Source organism: Bidens hawaiensis, unplaced genomic scaffold (genome assembly GCF_021521415.1).
Source record: "Bidens hawaiensis isolate Kalapana, Puna unplaced genomic scaffold, B.hawaiensis_p1.1 tig00000904_1, whole genome shotgun sequence".
In the NCBI taxonomy this organism is placed as follows: Eukaryota; Viridiplantae; Streptophyta; class Magnoliopsida; order Asterales; family Asteraceae; genus Bidens; species Bidens hawaiensis.
In genome coordinates this window covers 1459758-1478946 of record NW_027491052.1, presented here as the reverse complement: position 1 = coordinate 1478946, position 19189 = coordinate 1459758, and the positions used below count along the sequence as shown (strand labels likewise).

Here is a 19189-nt window from a genome sequence, read left to right as displayed (position 1 = left end):
GTGTTTGAATAACCTTCCTGGTGCGTGCATAACCCAAGCCAAAAGGAACTTATATGGATGTGCATTTCGAAGAAAATGTTAAGCCCGTTAAACAACTAAAAAGATGACATATTTTATGAAAATGAATACATTGTTTAGTGACAAAGTCTTGGTATATTGACTTCTCATATACACCATCAAGTCCATGTATGAGAAACCATATACCAGACTGCACTAAACTTTACCTTGTCGTTTAATAAATCACTTCATCACTAAACAAATTACAATTCTTGAATAAATATTAAGCCACCGCCGCGGCCTTGAGGCTGCTATCTCTCCTCAGAGTTAAATCTGTTCCAAGCCGCCTGCATATGCATACAATTTCAACTCGTTAACGAACAAATGGGATTTGATTTGGGTAATTTAATTAGTTTTTATGTAAACGGGCCAAACTAGTAAGTTAAAGCAGACAGTTCGAAAGTTGCAAAGCCGATTTTAATGCATGCAACCTTTTAAAACGTTCCATTTATAAATCTTTACTGTTATTATAATGTTTTTGAATTAATAATTAGAGCATAAGTTTCTTTTATAAAGTTTCGGCCCATAATAAAAATGGCATGTTTCAACCTGAACATGGATTGACCCATTTCTCAATCCGCCCATATTAAATAATCATACATTTGTAACAAAAAGAGTAGCTTTTCTATAAGCTTTCTTTAAATAACTGTACATTTTGTAATGAAAGTGGACCGGAAGATTAATCACATACCTTCAAAAGATCAAAAACCTTCTCACATATATATTTTTGCTGAATAGTTGCCCCTCGTTGTTGAAGCTTGTCGGGATGAACACAAAGAGTAGCTTTTCTATAAGCTTTCTTTACCGCACTTGTGGTTATGATCTCCGTCAGTGTAACGGGTTGCCAACCACTTTCGGGTCCAAGAATCTGCAAGTTCAAGAATTTGGTTTAAAATCATGGGCTGAGATGTTAAAGGAAGCAATTTCAGCCCGTTTGGGTAAACGGGTTCACTTGGGTTATATGTTTTATCTCTAACAGGTACTTACGGTCCAACATGTAGAAATTCAAATGCACACCTCCAAAATCGCTTTATCTAAAGAAGTTTGATAATTATTCTAATAATTTAGTTTATGTAAGGGCTAATATCATAAAAAAACACTATACTTTTTTTTAACGAGAAAGCTGTTTAACCTAGTTTTGATATTTAAAGCCCCTCAATTTGTAAGAAGTACACGAAAAAGTCACTCAACAAATTTTTGGGTCCGAAACTTGTCTAAAATGAACGCAATTGTGATTTATTTTTAACTAATGACTTATTAACTAGTATACTTTTGCAAAAAAAATAAAAACTGCAGCATCTTAATTTGACCAATTTAAGAATTAACAAGTCATTATTTAAAGGCAAAGTTATGTGCATTTTAAGTTTAGGGACTTTAATGTACAAATATTAACCCTTGCTGTAATCACCTTTAACACATTTAACACTAATAAATACAAATACTAAAAAGTGGATTAAAAGGCATTGTTGGTCGGTCTGACCACCCCGGCCCGTTTAGACCCGTTATCCAACCTGCCCGAGTGCTCGTTTTGCCACCTCTAATCTAAAGACTTTTACTTACATATTGAAGTGTTGAAAGCAATGCTCGCAAGTTTCCTTCTTTTCCCTTAGACCACCGTTTAATATCAGCATCAAGACTTTCAGCTAAGCGCTGATATAAAATTGGATACAAAAATATAAATATAGACATAAAAAAAATATTAAAATGGTAATCATTCAATTTAGCAATACATTTCTCTCAGCTTGTTCCTTTTGTGCAAGCCGATCTCGTTTCTCTTTTTCTGCAAGCGCTTTAGCCTAAAATAAAACCACCAAATTAGTAAGTGGTTAAATTTTTTTAGTATTTACAAACCCATTATTCTATAATGAAAAATATATATACATATATACTTACCGCCCTTTCCATGATCCTGTTATGTTTTTCTAACTTTGCTTTAGTTCTTAAAGCTGATTCAGTACGGTTCAAATCCTGCAGAACGGTAATAAGAACATAAAGGTGATAACTTGAAAATCAAGAAACGATAACAAAAAACAATATTAAGAACGATAAAGGTAATAACTTGAACAGCGAGAAGCGATAATAAGAATACAATGGTAATAACTTGAACAGCAAGAAACGATAAGGAGAATGATAAAGGTAATAATTTGACCAGAAATAAACGAAAATAAGGATAAAAGGAAAAAAAACGTGACCAGCGAGAAGCCGAGAAACATAACAAGGACGACAAAGGTAATAACTTAAACATGAAGAAACATATTAATTTCATTTCACTACTTACCGAAGCAGTCTTTTGAGAAATAGCCTTCTCTAATGCCCGTTGTCGGGCCTCTGAAGTTGCTCGCTCTACTGCAGCCCGTTCAGCTCTAAGCTTAGCCCGATCTGTTGAAGTCGCTTTTTCAACAGAAGCTTTAGAAACCTTTTCGTGGGCCTCAGCGACCATTCTCTGTCTAACTTCCTCTTTAGCTTTTTCAACAGCGGCCCGTTCTCGTTCAGCCCGCTCACGGGCCTCCGCAAAGGCCCGTTCACGGGCTTCACGGACCGCTCGCTCAACTGCTAACCTGTTTTTCTCCCACTGCCTTCGTTTAACAGTTGCTTCTTCATCAATCTTGTTAAAATGGGCATCTTGGGATACTTTACTTGGCCTGGATTCCTCAACTTCATCTTCTTTATGTCTAGATTCGGGCTCTTGAGAATCTTTGACTTCATTTGACTTTTCGGTGTCAGGTATTTCCTTATGGGGTGGTTGGATATTACTCTCTGAAGATGATTCGGGCCGTGCATCACTATCTAAACGAAGATCTTCCATATTGTCAATAATATATTTTTCTTTTGATTTTACTTCATATTCATCCTCGTCATCAGAAGCGGTTTGAGTTGTTTCTACATTGATATCATTCATTTCAACATTGTTGCTTGCATTATGAACATAATCTATATTATCAGTTTCTTCCATAATATAATCATCACTGGAAGATTTCTCATCAAATTGCCGATCACAAGATTCATCCAAACTTTCACCTTTGTTTCCACCATGCGATTAGCTTCCTGTTTTGTCTCGTAATCATCATGAAGATTCACTTCACTTACTTCTAACTTAATATCACTATCTTCTTGTTTTATCTCGCAATCATCATGAAGATTCACTTCATTTTCTTCTAACTTATTGACAAATGTTTGCACACTATCTTTTGCATCTATCTCACAAAAATCATCTGACATCTCATTAGTTTCTTCAGAGTTTTGGTCATGTTCGGATTCATTCTCACTTTCCACCCATTCAGAAGCTTCTAAAATCTCATCATGTTTCTCACTTTCTGCAAACTCGCTGTCTTCGTGTTCAAGAACATTCTCTTGCTTATCATGTCCAGATTCATTCTCACTTTTGACACATTCAGAAGCTTCAAGAATCTCTTCGTGTTTCTCACTTTTTGAATTTTGACTGTCGTGCGCAGGTTCATTCTCACTTTTGGCCCATTCAGAAGCTTCTAGAATCTCCTCATGATTCTCACTTTCGACATACTCATTGTCTTCATGTTCAAGAACATTCTCTTGTTTATCACGTCCAGATTCATTCTCACTTTTGACATCTTCAGAAGCTTCTAAATTCTCTTCATGTTTCTCACTTTCTGCATTCTCACTGTCTTCATGTTCAAGAACATTCTCTTGTTTATCATGTTCGAGCTCATTCAAAGCTTCTAGAATCTCCTCATGATTCTCACTTTCAGCGTACTCACTGTCTTCATGTTCAAGAACATTCTCTTGTTTATCATGTTCGGGTTCACTCTCACTTTTGACCTCATGTTTCTCACTTTCGGCATTCTCAACTTCTTCATGCTCAAAAACATTTTTTTGTTTCTCGTTTTCTTGCAACACCACGGATGCATTAAATCTATTCTCATTATCATTTGTGTCTTTCTCTTTCTCTTCTGATTCTAGTTCTTTCACAAAAATCTGATCTTCCAAGATGTCACCGTAGGGTTTGACCACGTTGACTCCACCTTCATCTTTATTCACAAAGTCTGAAATCTCAATCTTGCTTGTTTCTTTATCAACGGTATCATCTCTATATTTGCCATCTTTAACCGATCCTGATATTTTCTCACTTATTTCATCTATAAACTTCTTTGCAACAAAAAGTTTCTCACTTTCCATGAAATTTGGAAGAGCACCCGTACCACCATATTTACGATTACTATCCACATCTTGAAAAGCTTGTGATGAATATTCACCTTCAGGTTTCAAGCTTTTTTGAAATTTTTTACTTGAAAAGTTTCGAAGACCATTCTTCTTTCTACCAACCGATTCTTTAGCAATCCGTATACTTTCTTGTGCTTTTTCTATGGCTTTTCTTAATGCAGCCGAAGCATCTGAATTCACATCAACTCCCTCATCAGAATCCGATTTATTCGACTCTAAATTTCTTGATCTCTTTTGATCATATTTATGATTTTCGAAATCAATATTAAATGTTCTTGATTTTTTATCATCAAAGATTGATTCAAGATAAATGCTTTCTTTTCCGCCCGCCTTTCTAGAAGATTTAACATTAACTGCTGACGGATTCGGCTTCTTGGCTTCCATAACGGGTTCATCAACGACTGATTCAAGATGATTACTTTCTTTTCCGACCGCCTTGCTAGAAGATTTAGCATTAACTGCTGACGGATTCGGTTTCTTGGCTTCTATAACCGGTTCATCAAAGACTGATTCAAGATTATTACTTTCTTTTCCAACCGCTTTTCTAGAAGATTTAACATTAACTGTTGACGGATTCGGCTTCTTGGCTTCTATAACCGGTTCATCAGAGACTGATTCAAGATGATTACTTTCTCTTCTAACAACATTTCTTGAAAATTTAACATTAACTACTGACGGATTCGGCTTCTTAGCTTCCATAACGGATTCCTCAACAAAACAAGTGAATCCAGTTACAGCAGGTACTTGAGTAACATGTTTCGTCGCATCTAACCGATCTTTAGATTTTGAGTTAATCTTGTTATATGACATGTTAAACTGCTTCAATGAATCAGGAGATTGATGAGATAGATTATCAGAATCTTGTGCATTTGGTGCTTTTGATGAATGTGTCCTAAAACAACATTAATAGAGCAAAAAGATTAAAACTTGTAATCAGTAAACGCGATACTAAACCAACTAAAGATTATCAAAGTTCCCAACTATATTGAGATGACTATTTCATACAAGAATTAGACCTTCATGAATAGATTATATCTAAAGAACATGATTAAAAAAATTGAAGTTAAATTATAATAAAGCTAAACCTCAATCAACCTTGACAGAACCTTTAATTTCAAATCATTTAATTTTCTGAACTGAAAAAAAACATAAACTTTGCATATTCCAAACTAAACTACAAACTTGAAGAAACACTAATTGACCCCGAGTAGATTATGGGTAATCTGGGGGTTAAGTAATGTTTCCCACGAGGGGTAGGTCCGGCAAAGAAGGATGTTCTTCAAATGACCTGCAAAACAGACACTGTGAGCTCGTCACTGAGAAGGGGGGGTTCCTCCTTGTGACCACCCTCCGGCGTGAGAATCAGACCAGATTGCTCTGAATATAAGTGTATATTGAGAGAAATAGCTAGTGAACGTAAAATACCAGATGATCCTACCGTTCCAAGGTGTTGGAGTATTTATAGCCGAAGGTAGATTTCCAAGCAGGTACAGCCAGCTGTATAATATTCCTGTTCTACCAACTACGGGCTACGCACGTGCCATGCTGGTTGGTGGGTAGGCAGCGGCTGATAGTGACCAGGCCGGCTGTGTACTATTCCTTTTCCACCAACTGCAGGCTATGTGCGTGCCACGACAAGGGTTGGTGAATAGGCAGCGGCTAATAGTGACAAACAGTACTAGAGCATGCTCCTCGTACTGTTTGTCGGTGAGCTGTCACCCTGTGATTGGTTCATGGGCTGCTTTGGTCAGATCTTGTCTATTTTGTCCATACCTTGGCAGGTATAGTACAAAAGATCTTCCAGAAGCATACGGACTGGCTCATTTGGGCGGGAGTATTCCCGCCTTGCTCATTCCTTCAGGTGACACTGAATTATTGAGTTAGTGCCTTGTGCGTGTAGCCTTGCTATTAGTGCGGGTAGCCTTCCCTGATGGCTTGTATCCGCAGCTGCGGGGACAGGCGGGGTACTTCACCATTGGGAGGCTTTCCCTGCGTGAACAGCTGGCGTACTGCGCGTAAGGTCTTCATCTCTGAGCATGGTGGGTCCTGCGAGCCAGTTGGTCCTTGCGCAAACGTCCCTCTTCAAGGTGAGTCTTGCGGGTCCAACTGGGCTCTGCTGGGACCTACCTCTTCAAGTCCCCCCAGTCCAATATTCTTCTCATGAATTGTTAATAAGTGAGGTGAACTTTGGACTTAATCAAGGGGTTTTAAAAAGGATTTAGTTTTAAGGTTGTCCGTGGGGATTCTTCCCGCGGTTTCCCTAATGTCACGCATAAATTCCCGACTTTTCTGCTTGATCTTTGGGTATGATGCTGGTAGGTGTGTAACCTCCTCGCAAGTCAGGAGCGTTGAGTTCCACTTGTGTAGATTCTCCATGAGGTTTTGGTAGTTTTGAACATAGTGATCAATTATGTTAAAACAACCAATTCCATCTTGGAGCTTCAAACAATCTAGTTCTCGACGTTCCCGCTATGCGGGGATGTTATTCCCGTTTCCGCAAGCATGGCCCAGAAGATCCTTCTTGGTTTCAATTCCCTGCGGAGTGCTAGGTATGTGAAGGTTTTCTCCTTGACACTGTACCCGCACTCGTCTTATAGTTACTTTACTTCCAAGGTATTCCTGGCTTCAATTCCCTGCGGGTGCTAAGTATGTGAAGGGTTTTGCCTTGACACTGTACTCGCACCTGTCTTATAGTTACTTGGTTGCCAAGGTAAGGGGTATAGTCCCGCTTACTTTTGAATCTTTTTGAATCTTTTTGAAATTCGAAGAGTTGGTGAAAGGATAAGAACAGTCCAAACTGTTGAAACGTCGTCCGACGGTTTCTTCTGACAGTTTCAGGACGTGCAGGAAGTTATAGCGACGTGACAGTACATGGTCATTCCAGACGCTTTTTCAGGCGCGTGGGCGCAATTTTTTGGGCACGTGGGTGCGGATTTTACGGCGCGCGTCCCGTCAACAGCTGTTGCCAGTTTGCTTTTTCCACGTGTCATAGTTTCATTGCACCAGCTCTTTTCTCTCTCCTCCGCATTAAATTCATCGCATTCATTGCGATGAGTATATAAAGGGGGAGAGGGTCCTTGGTAATCCACACTTTCACTTTTCTCTTCTCCTTCTAAGCGATTTCCGGCGAATACTCTTTCTGTCGAGTATTCTCCTGAAATCGTTCTTTACCTCCAAAACATGTCGTCTACTCATGATCCAGAAGCTATCGTCGAGGAGTCTGACTTGTATGTCGAGAACCCGACGTCTACGTCCGATAAGGACGATAAGAGCACTGCTGGCGAATGCAGTGTGCTCTTCATCGAGCTTTACCGGTACATCGTCCGGAAGTTCATGTTCGAGCCGTTCGAGCCTGAGTTTCCGGAGCCACACCAGACGGTGTACGATGCCCCCAAGGGCAAAATAGGGGTATATGCCGCCTTCTTCGTCTATGGGAATCTTAGGTTCCCATTGACGAAGTTTGTATACCGTGTTCTGGATAGACACGGTGTGCACCTGACGGAGGTACACCCAATGGCGATCGCCAAGATCCGCCATTTTGAGTGGGTGTGCCTCATTCTTGGCGTGGATCCCCACGTCGACCGTCTGATGACCTTCTACTCCTGGAGGTGCATCCAAGGCTGGTACACCCTGGTCACCCGGATCAAGGGTTTGAAGATCTGCGCTACCGAGCGCAGTTTTCGGTCTTGGAAGCGGGAGTTCTTTTACATCTCTGCCCGTGTCGTCCCTATAGCGATGACATTTAAGAACGGGAGAGCTCTCCCCAGCCTTCACGCCTCCAACTACCAGGAGGCGGAATGGTTCTCCAAGATTTCCCGAATCCGGACTCCGGTTTACCACTTTCCAAAGTCCGGGATGGTGATGCTCGGTATGAGCAGGGTGTGGAAGGATGCTGGGGCGGATGCGCCACAGATTCCCATCGTACTTGAATACGGTTTGAACTTTATCCCTTACGGTATGCTCCGTCTTCTTTGTTGATTTAAGGTTTTTTCTAACTGATTTTCTTTTTATTTCAGAGGGAAATGACTTGCAGTCCCTCCTGCATCCGCGGGAAGCTGACGGTCCCGCTCGGTTGGGTACTCGCGCTCTTGACGAGAACGAGTTGCCCATCCTTACGCAGACTGCGGATCGGTTTGTGGAGGCCTACCCGCCAGGCCACGAAATACTGAGCGCCACGCGGCCAGGTAAAAGACTATTTAACCCTCGCCCTCTGAATGCTGAAACCTCTGCCGGAATTCCTCTAATCTTGTTATCTTCTGATGAGGAATCCGCAGATGGTCCTTTTCTTGCGCGGAAGAAGAAGGCTGCTGGCGGGAAGGGCAAGGCGAAGGTAGCCTCCACCGCCGACCAGGTGAACCGGTCTGAGTCGGAGACCGAGAGTGAAGAGGCTGCGGGGAACCCAGGTGGTGTTGAGACCACTGCTCCGGAGGTTGAAACGGCTGTCACCTCCGAGCAGCCCAGGACGACGACGGTGACCGGTACGAAGAGGCCGGCTCCATCGGGTTCGTCCCCGCCTGTTCGCACCTTCAAGCTCAAAAAGACCCGTAAGTGTACATAACTTTAACTTCATATCTTTCCGCTATTATACTTATATATCTTGTCTTCGTGCAGGCGTGGATGCTACGGCATTCCAGAGTGGAGCGGGAGGGAGCAGCTCTGGACCCATGAAGATAGGTTTGGTCAACCTACCCGAGGCGATGACCCAGGCGGCTACGCCTGCTTGCAGTACTGGTTCAGTTGCTCATCCCGTTAAGCCAACTGTTCCAGCTGTAACATTATCCCCGCCGGCCGTCAGTGCCATTTTCACAGAATCCATCACTGAGTCGGCGGTGATTTCTCTTGCGGGTTCTTCCGCAGCCGCGGCCACGGTTGTGAGTTCACCTCCGTTGGTTTCCACCGCGGCAGCCTCCACCATGCCTCCTCCGGCGCCTGCGACTACGGCCAGTCCTTCAGGTACGTTTGGGGTTGGGGCGTCTAGCCAATCCTTGCCTCCTTCCCGTCTCCTTGACCTTTTGGATGGATATCCCTTAGGTTCAGGTGATGGGTTTGGTGGCTATCGGCCTGTTGTCGACCCTACAGGTGCGTAGGGTTATTTTGGCCTATATCCCTTTCATCATTTCTCTCTCTTAACTGTTTTTTGTTTTATTGCAGTTCGTGATTCCAACGATGTGTACGCTCCTCGGTGGAAGATCCGCCGGGGAACGACCCTCCGGACTGCTGAGGATTGCGTCGAATGGGCGCGTCACGCCGCCCCAAGCGGTGCGCTGGGGGAGGCCATGGCCAGCTACCAGGAAGGTAGGCTGTCCAACGAGCTCCGAATCCTCCTCGCCCGGATGCAGCCGCGCGTCGAGCTACTTTGTCGTGAAAACGACAAGTTAAAGACGGCGCGTAGCCTTGAAGTGGCTCAGGCGCGGGCTATCCGGGAGGAGAATGCGAAGATTGCCGCCGTTGCTGCGGAAAAGGTGAAGGCCTTCAAGGCCCTTAAGGTTGACGTTCAGGCTCGTCTCGAGGCCCGTTCCAAGGCCGCCCAAGCTATTAATGAACAGCTTCGGTTAGCTAAGGAAACTGCACGGAACGCAACAGAGAGGGCCACCAAGGCTGAAGCTGCTGCTGAGCCTCTACGCATCGAGAATGAGGAACTTAAAGCCAAATTAGAGAGGCTCCAGCAGGCTCATGATGCCTTGGCCATGGAAGATGCCAAGAAGCTCCAAGAGATCCTGGACCAGAGGGGGGTGCTTGACCACACTGAGCGTAAACTAAAGGGCGTCGAAGAGGCTGCAGCCAAAGATGTGTTGCTTGCCAACCTTACAAAGAACGAAGCCGAACGCGCCCGTAATAAAGCTCAAGCTGCACTCCAGGAGGCTCTGGTTACCAAGGAATGGCTTCTTCGAGAAGCGTTGTCGCAGGTATGCGTAGTTTCACAATTTCTTTACGCTTTTCCTTAGAAGAGTTTTTGATATACTTCTGTTTTTTAGGTTGTGCATCGGGTGTTCACGAACACATCATATGACGATGCGATGAGCGCAGCCCTCAACGCTTCTCATGAGGATGGGAAAAAGGCTGGCTTCCTGCTTGGTCTAGGGTTTGTTGAACAAGGCATTCCGCCTTCCAACTTCCCTCTTTACAATGTGGATACTGAAGCTGCGTATGACCAAGCAGTGAATCAGTATGCCGTCTTCCCGCATCCGGTGGTGGAGAAGGTAAACGAGATTGCTGCTGCTGATGATGGACTAGCTATCCTCAAAGCTTTCCTTGAACCGCCACACTCTACTGATGGTGCGGGTCAAAGTGGGAGTGGTCCTGAAGCTTGATACTTTAGATCCCTTTCCACCATTAGAGTAGATTTTTATGTTTGTAAACTTCTAATCTTGTATGCGGGTCTGTACCCAGCAATTCTTGTAATGTTTGAATGTTGATGGAATAAAAATTATTTGTTAATGCCTTGCCTTGTTTATTTCGCTCATATTTTGTTTTAACTTAGCAATTTCTTTAGTACTTAGATAAGTTAACTTCTCAACGTGGCAGATAATAAGTTAAAGTTTTGCTTCCTCTTTCGTGATTGTGCGGATAAGACCGTCACTTTCACTTAGTAGGATGGCTAAACTTTACCTATATCTGACCTGCGTGGAAGTTTTCCTCATCTTTTCCTTTGAAATTTTCTAAGTGTTTTGAATAAGTTAACCTTTCGACGCGCGGTTGCCAATAGGTCAATGTTCAGTTTCCTCTATCATGATTGTGCGGGTAGGATCGTCACTTTCATTTATTGGGATGACCAAACTTCACCTATAGCTGACCTGCGTGAAGGTTTTCTTTAGAAATTTTTACCGTTTTATGTGTTTATGCGGGTTTTGCCACCTTCCACACGCAACGACTTACTTCTTCCCATATTTATGCGGTGAATACCGGCATATCAGCGTGGGAAGTTCATAAGTATAAAGGTAAGGTTATCAACACAATGTGAAAGGAGAATCATTTCCATTAGAAGTGGCTCTAGGCCTTTTCTTAACAAGTTTGGAATTGATCTACATGTAACATTTGCGTAATTGAGCTCCGTTCCATGTTCTTGGGATAGGAGTGCCATCGAGCCTTTCGAGCCGGTATGCGCCTTTTCCCAAAATTTCTTTGATAATGTACGGTCCTTCCCAGACCGGTGCCAGTTTTCCTGGGCGCTCTTGGTTTGAAGCCTCGTTGTTACGCAATATGTAGTCTCCTACATTGAAGTTGCAGAGTTTTACCCGCGTGTTGTAGTACTTTTGCATTTGTCGCTTGTAGTTTTCTTCACGCGCTGCGGCTAAGTCTCTGCGTTCCTCGGTTAGCATAAGGTCTAACCGTCTTTTCGCATCATTGTCTTCTGGCTGAATCAAGACCCTTGGTGAGGGCAAACCAATTTCGACTGGGACCATGGCTTCAGTGCCATAAGTGAGGCTGAACGGGGTTTCTCCCGTACTGGCCTTTTTCAGCGTTCTGTTTGCCCAAAGGACGTGTGAAACTTCGTCTACCCAGCCGGATCTGTGTTCCAGGAGTCTTTTCTTTATGCCTTCGACGATGCTTTTATTTGCTCTTTCCACCTCACCGTTACCTTGCGGGTGTGCCACTGAGGTAAAGGTGTGGGTGATTTGAAGTTCTTCCAGCCACTTTTGTAGCTTCCTGTCAGCAAAGTTGGTGCCGTTATCACTCACCAAAGTCTGTGGAAGTCCAAAACGACAAATAATAAATTCCCAAATAAATTTTTTAATATGTTTTGCGGTTGTTTGGGCTAAGGGTTTTGCTTCTATCCACTTGGTGAAGTAGTCGATGACTACCACTAGGAACTGAACGTTTCCTGCTGCTGTAGGAAATGGGCCTGTCACATCGATGGCCCACTTCTGAAATGGCCATGAAGAGGTGACTGGAACAAGTTCATTCTTCGGGCGATGCGTGTTGGGTGCGTAGAGCTGGCAAGACCTACACTTTCTGATGTATGCCAGCGCATCCGTATGCATCCCCGGCCAAAAGTATCCCGCGTTGTTTAACTTAGCTACAACAGCGCGTGGACCTGCGTGTACTCCACAGATACCTTCATGTATTTCCCTTAGGAGGTAGTCAGCATCTTGGTTGTCCACGCATTATAAGAGTGGGCCAAGAAAGTTACGTCTGTAAAGGATGTCATCGATGAGTTGATAGTTTAATGCTTTACAACGTATTTTTCTTGCCTGTGTTTTTGACTCTGGTAGTATACCCGCTGCAAGGTAATTTATTATCGGTGTCATCCACGTTTCTGTGCCGGTTTGGATGACACAAATTTCCTTGTGCGGGACTGATGGTGCTTCAAGGAGTTCAATGCGGATGTCCTTTCCAAAATGGGTGAAGGCTAATGATGCAAGCTTGCTTAACGCATCCGCAGATTTGTTTTCGCTACGCTTGACGTGTATGACTTTACAATCATTAAACTCTCGCATAAGGGTTTTTGCTTGTGCGAGGTACAGGGCCATTGTGTCATTCACGGCCGTGTACGTTCCGTTTATTTGGTTGGCTACTAACATGGAATCCACGTGGGCTTCCAAGTTTTTCACTCCCATTTTACGCGCAATTCTCAGCCTGGCCAAGAATGCTTCATACTCGGCTTCGTTATTCGTACTTGGAAAATCCAGTCGAATAGCGTAAGTGTATTCTTGGCCTGCTGGGTTGGTTAGTTTCAACCCTGCGCCTGAACCCTCGTTGCTGGCTGCTCCATCAGTGTAGAGTCGCCAGACATCATTGATGTCCTGTGCTGGGGAGGGTTGAGCCTCCTCCTGGCACTCTTTCTCCTGCGAAGCGGGGACTTCTGCAATAAAGTCGGCCAGGACCTGGCCTTTTATGGCTGGTCTTGGCTTGTACTTTATCGCATATTCCCCCAACTCAATTGCCCATTTGGCTAGACGTCCCGATAACTCGGGTTTGCCTAGAACGTTTGCAAGTTTGAAGTTGGTGAGAATGGTGATTGGGTGACCTTGGAAATATCGTCTTAGCCTGCGTGAAGCCTGTACAAGTGCTAAGACTAGTTTTTCCAGGGTGGAGTACCGGGTTTCTACGTCTGTTAGGACACGGCTAACATAGTAAATAGGCATCTGGATACCTTTTCGCTCTACTAGCAGGACTGCCCCGGTTGCTCTATCTGTGGCAGAAAGATATATGATTAATTCCTCCCCCGCTTCTGGTGCTGTGAGCGTTGGGAGTTCGATCAAGCGTGACCGAATTTCCTGAAAAGCTGCTTCCGCTTCTGGTGTCCAGCGGAAGTGCGTTTTCTTTAAACAGTTTCTTAATGTTGACACGAATGGGAACGACCTATCCGCATGGTTTGACAAAAAGCGGTTAAGTGCGACTAGGCGTCCATTCAGTGTCTGGGCTTGCTTGATGGTAGTAGGTGATTCCATTTTGATAATGGCTTCGACCTTTTTAGGGTTCGCTCTGAAGCCATCTTTAGTAACAATGACTCCCAAAAACTTCCCTTCTTCCATCCCAAAGGAACACTTGCTCGGGTTGAGTTTCATGTTTATCTTCCTGAGCGTGTTGAAAGTTTCTTCGATGTCTTTCAACATCGCTTCTGGCTCAGGGCTTTTGATGACCAAATCATCCATGTAGACTTCCAAGTTTCTCCCAATTTGGGCATGAAACTCTTTGTCCATCAGGCGTTGGTATGTGGACCCTGCATTCTTAAGTCCGAATGGCATCATTTGATAACAAAATGTGCCATCGGGCGTCCGAAATGCGGTTTTGTCCTGATCATCTACAGCCATGTGGATTTGATGATACCCCTTATATGCGTCAAGGAAGCATTTAAGGCGAAACGGTGCTAATGAATCCACTTTGAGGTCAATTTCGGGTAACGGGTAACAATCTTTGGGGCATGCTTTGTTTAAATCTTTGAAATCTATACACATGCGCCATTGTTTGTTAGCTTTCGGTACCATAACGGGATTTGCAACCCATGTTTGATATCTACTAACGCGTACGATGCCCGCGTCAAGGAGTTCCTTGACTTGGGTTCTACACGCGTTAGCCTGTTCCGCCCCCATTACTCTGCGCTTTTGTATGACTGGCGTAAAAGCCGGGTCACACTTGAGCTTATGCTCTGCTTTACTTCGAGGTACACCAGTCATGTCAGCTGGTGTCCACGCGAAGATGTCAGCGTTTCTCTGTAGTAAGCGTTTGAGTAAGGTGCACATAGGATCAGCGATTGTTGGGCCAATTGTAACAGCCTGGTCAGGGTATTTGCCATTGAGGGCCCATTTTTCTGGTTCGGTAATGGTTGGTTTAGCCATCTTTGGTTTGGGTTTAGTTGAGACGGATGCGATGCATACCTGGGGGATACCGGTGATCATCGCTACACCCTCAGCAGTTGGCCATCCCATCATGCCGTGGACTGAAGATACCACGGCGTTGAATCTTGCCATCCCGTCTCTCCCGAAGAGAATGTCGTATGTGTGATGTGGATTCCTCATTACGACGAAGTCCACGTCTTCTGTGCGGGAGTATTTCCCGTCCGTGAGAATGACGGGGAGAGATAGGATACCCAGGGGGGTGTTTGTGCGGCCGTCGAACCCTTCCATTGAGGCGTAAACCGTTTCCAGGCGTTCTTTTCGTCTAGCTTGTCGAAGAACTGCCTGTATATAACCGTTGACGAGGCGCCGTTGTCAGCAAGAGTGCGGGAAGTTATGTAATGCCCCAGCTGGCTTTTGATGACGATAGGGCCTTCCTTGCTGGGTCCTCCTGGCACTCGCGGGAAGCGCACCTCAGCTTCCTTCCATTCGCATGGTTCTGTAGTTCGTCTTTTTCTTCCTCTGATGTTGCCATGAACCATGTGGATGCTGATGTCAACGGGCTTTCGTCCGTTGCCTTTATACCGGTTATCATTCCTTCCTCCATTCTTGATTGATACCACAAGGTGTGCAAGTCTTCCATCCTTGACGAATGTTTCAACAATATCCTTCAAGGATGTACACTCCTCTGTACTGTGACCCTTTGTCCCGTAGAAGTCACAGAATTTGCTCTGATCCGCATTAGGTCGTTGTCGGATCATTGGAGCTTTTGGCCATGGGAGTTTTTCGGTGGCAAATATCTCCGTGACGCTTTTGGTGAGTGGCGTCCACCGGTGTTTTCGGCTTGAAGGGTGCGTGTTATCCCTTCCGCCAACAAGAGGGCGAAAGCTGGATGAGGTGTCAAAGTTTAACCTTGACTGCCAAATACCTAGCTTCCTCTTTTTGTTCTGCCGGGCGATCCGAACATTGTTTTCTCTGGTCCTCTGCGTGTAGAGATGTGTACTCTGGGGAAGGTCCCTACCCAGTTGCTTCTCCGTCTCGGCAAAGCGCTTGGCCGCCGTCATGATGGCATCCCATGTGGATGGCATACGTGCGGATAAGCTCTGGGTATTCGGCGCCCTGGATGAAAGCGGCGCGAACAAGATCTTCACTTATGCTGCCCAGACTCAGCTTTTTGGAGTTGAAGCGAGTGATGAAGTCTAGTAAAGATTCATCTTCCTCTCTCACGCAGTTGAGGATCGTCCACTGCTCTTCAGTATATTTCCTCTGTTGACTGAGGTGTTGTGTTGAAAGTCCGCCCAATCATAGATGTGGTGGACCGGTAAACGATCAAACCACGCCATGGCCGCTCCAACCAGCGTCATCTGGAACATATAACACCACGTGGGTTACGTCCAGTTACTGACGGTTGCCCCCGCTATGAATCTGTTCAAGTGATCGTCTGGGTCGGATAGACCATCATAAGTGCCGATGTTGGACATCTGTTTGGCACTTCTCGGGGCGATTGCTTCCGCAATGTCCCTTGCAAACTTGGATGTTCCCGCATTTGCAGCAGTTGGTCTAAAGGTTTTGGAGAAGTCGCGTGGGTTTCCCCCCGCGTTCCTTGGTTTGAAGGTTTCTCCGAAATTCCTCCTTGGTTGGAAGTCCGTTTCTTTACGCTTCCCTTTCGCCCTATGGCGAGGGTTCGCGTCAGTGTCGGATTCCTCCCGATCATCGTCCGAATACTCGCACTCACTGTTCATGTTGAGCTGTTGTCGAGTGCTCCCGAACTCGTCAGCCTGTTGGAGTGAACGCAAGCGTTCATCCAACTCAGCTTGGAATTCTTTCTGACGTGCTTCGGCCCACGCCTTAACTTGATCGAGTGTTTGGCGAGGGAGCCTCGTCTGTTTCTCCAACTGGGCATCAGTGAACCCCAGTGAAATATTGTTTACTGCACTTGCCCCGGCTTGGGTAACCGGGGTAGTGTTCGTAAAATTTGTGTAACCGCCGGTGTTCCCCCCAGTAGCTGGGGTTGTGGTTACCGGGGTTTCTTGGTCACTTACTGGCCTTGGGACCGGAGTAACGTTAACCATTTTTTCAGAAGTTTTGAAAAACTGAATTAGTTCTAGCTTTTACCCACGGATGGCGCCAATGAAGAAACACTAATCGACCCCGAGTAGATTATGGGTAATCTGGGGGTTAAGTAATGTTTCCCACGAGGGTTAGGTCCGGCAAAGAAGGATGTTCTTCAGATGACCTGCAAAACAGACACCGTGAGCTCGTCACTGAGAAGGGGGGGTTCCTCCTTGTGACCACCCTCCGGCGTGAGAATCAGACCAGATTGCTCTGAATATAAGTGTATATTGAGAGAAATAGCTAGTGAAGGTAAAATACCAGATGATCCTACCGTTCCAAGGTGTTGGAGTATTTATAGCCGAATGTAGGTTTCCAAGCAGGTACAGCCAGCTGTATAATATTCCTGTTCTACCAACTACGGGCTACGCACGTGCCATGCTGGTTGGTGGGTAGGCAGCGGCTGATAGTGACCAGGCCGGCTGTGTACTATTCCTTTTCCACCAACTGCAGGCTATGTGCGTGCCACGACAAGGGTTGGTGAATAGGCAGCGGCTAATAGTGACAAACAGTACTAGAGCATGCTCCTCGTACTGTTTGTCGGTGAGCTGTCACCCTGTGATTGGTTCATGGGCTGCTTTGGTCAGATCTTGTCTATTTTGTCCATACCTTGGCAGGTATAGTACAAAAGATCTTCCAGAAGCATACGGACTGGCTCATTTGGGCGGGAGTATTCCCGCCTTGCTCATTCCTTCAGGTGACACTGAATTATTGAGTTAGTGCCTTGTGCGTGTAGCCTTGCTATTAGTGCGGGTAGCCTTCCCTGATGGCTTGTATCCGCAGCTGCGGGGACAGGCGGGGTACTTCACCATTGGGAGGCTTTCCCTGCTTGAACAGCTGGCGTACTGCGCGTAAGGTCTTCATCTCTGAGCATAGTGGGTCCTGCGGAGCCAGTTGGTCCTTGCGCAAACGTCCCTCTTCAAGGTGAGTCTTGCGGGTCCAACTGGGCTCTGCTGGGAACTACCTCTTCAAAACTATAGCATATAAAGCAATAAAAGCCCATTAATTTGCCAAAATTGCCGTCCATATACAACAAATCCAACAATATCATACAAGAATTATGCATACCTTCATGAACAGTTTATATCTAAGATAACAAATATAATAAAAACACCATATATAAAAAATTTGAATCTTCTGCACATAACTGAAGACTCCTACCAATATTTTTAACGTAGGGAATTTAACCAAAAAAGCTGTCTTTAATTAGCTAAACTAAACTTAAATTACAATTAAGCTAACAGAACCTTTCAACTTAAATTTGGGATGCTCGAAAACTAAACACAACACGGAAATAAACAGGTTTTGGGTCGAAAACAGTATAAACTACAAACTAGTATATAAAGAACAAATTAATATTGCCAAAACTGCCGTTCATATATAACAAACAAAATCAAGAACAAATCAAGCAAACTCTGTTTCAATCGAACTATACAAAAACAGACAATTTTTTCAAAACCCCATTTACAAAATCCAAAACCCACTCATAAAATCAAATACCCATTTATAATTTGTAAAATTAAAAACCCATTTATAAAATCAAAAACCCATTTATAATTTATAAAATTAAAAACCCATTTATAAAATTAAATACCCATTTAGAATTTATAAAATTAAAAACCCATTTATAAAATCAAATACCCATTTAGAATTTATAAAACAAAAAACCCATTTATAATATATAAAATCAAAAACCCACCTCAATTTGTGTTGCCCAAACAAGTCTTGGTACGAAACAGCAACACCTTCGTCACAAAACCCGCCAAAAATCTTGGAATAATCCAACGGCTTCGAATCGGCAAAATTGGAGCTCAAAGAATCATGCTTTGTCCCCAATGTTGAAACATCAAGAACCGGAATTGAAGAATTTTGAGACCCACCAAAGATTTCACGGTAGTCAATTGGTGACGGCCCGACGAATTTGCGACGGTGGTTGGTGAAAACACCGTCGTATGGATTTTGGGTTGACAGTTTCTTGGAGTGCGAGAGAGACTCCATTGGAGAAATGGGCATTTTTTTAATTTTGTTTTTATGATGTTTTGTTGTGGGATTTTGGAGGTAATGAAATTGTGCAGAGACAGGACAACTTGGAGGTGGAAGAAAGACAGAAGGGTATGATTGGAAATATGACTTTTTATTTATTCTTTTTTTAATTTTATTTTTGGTATATGTTTTAGTTTGAATGGAATCATCATTGATTCTAAATCATCATTAGTCATTACTGCATACTTATCATTGACAGATAGTTAATTTCTTTATTGTATTAGCAACATATTATAATTTTCTTTTATTGAAACTAGTTTTGTTTATTTATTTGTAGAATATTTTAGATTGGTGTGAAATGCGCTATTTTGATTTACTTTAAAATTATCGATTGCTCGTTACAAAAAGCTGTTAGGGATAGTCGAGGTTACTTGTGATTTGACAGTGAAAGATTAGTTGTTGATCTGTTAATGCTATCAGTGATTCTTACGTAACAAATATTAATTAACTGTTGTTGAAGCAAATGCCGAAGATCCATTGATGAAGTAATCATTAGGCCTGTA

The 19189-nt window shown here is 43.8% G+C and overlaps 2 protein-coding genes across 2 annotated transcripts; both read right to left on the bottom strand.

The window, feature by feature from the left end:
• Nucleotides 1-308: 308 nt before the first annotated feature.
• On the bottom strand, nt 309-3082 carry LOC143545016 (uncharacterized). The gene is made up of 6 exons (XM_077036976.1): nt 2336-3082; nt 1951-2025; nt 1788-1853; nt 1618-1707; nt 749-925; nt 309-344 (listed from the first exon to the last, which is right to left on the bottom strand). Exons 1-6 carry the CDS (start codon nt 3008-3010, stop codon nt 309-311), a joined length of 1119 nt encoding a protein of 372 aa, XP_076893091.1. The 5' UTR covers nt 3011-3082.
• A 12-nt stretch (nt 3083-3094) lies between these two features.
• LOC143545005 (uncharacterized) lies at nt 3095-18656 on the bottom strand. Its single transcript, XM_077036969.1, has 3 exons — nt 18343-18656; nt 3162-5146; nt 3095-3102 (listed from the first exon to the last, which is right to left on the bottom strand). Exons 1-3 carry the CDS (start codon nt 18654-18656, stop codon nt 3095-3097), a joined length of 2307 nt encoding a protein of 768 aa, XP_076893084.1.
• Nucleotides 18657-19189: the final 533 nt, after the last annotated feature.

What these genes read in the sequence shown, in the direction of transcription:
- LOC143545016 (XM_077036976.1), bottom strand. Translation starts at nt 3,010, where the DNA reads ATGGAAGAAACTGATAATATAGATTATGTTCATAATGCAAGCAACAAT. An exon ending in TTTCTCAAAAGACTGCTTCG is followed by an intron (nt 2,026 to 2,335) that starts GTAAGTAGTGAA and finishes ACCGTTCTGCAG; the next exon opens with GATTTGAACCGTACTGAATC. An exon ending in AGGAACAAGCTGAGAGAAAT is followed by an intron (nt 1,708 to 1,787) that starts GTATTGCTAAAT and finishes ATTTTATATCAG; the next exon opens with CGCTTAGCTGAAAGTCTTGA.
- LOC143545005 (XM_077036969.1), bottom strand. Translation starts at nt 18,656, where the DNA reads ATGCCCATTTCTCCAATGGAGTCTCTCTCGCACTCCAAGAAACTGTCA. An exon ending in TTTGGGCAACACAAATTGAG is followed by an intron (nt 5,147 to 18,342) that starts GTGGGTTTTTGA and finishes ATGTTGTTTTAG; the next exon opens with GACACATTCATCAAAAGCAC.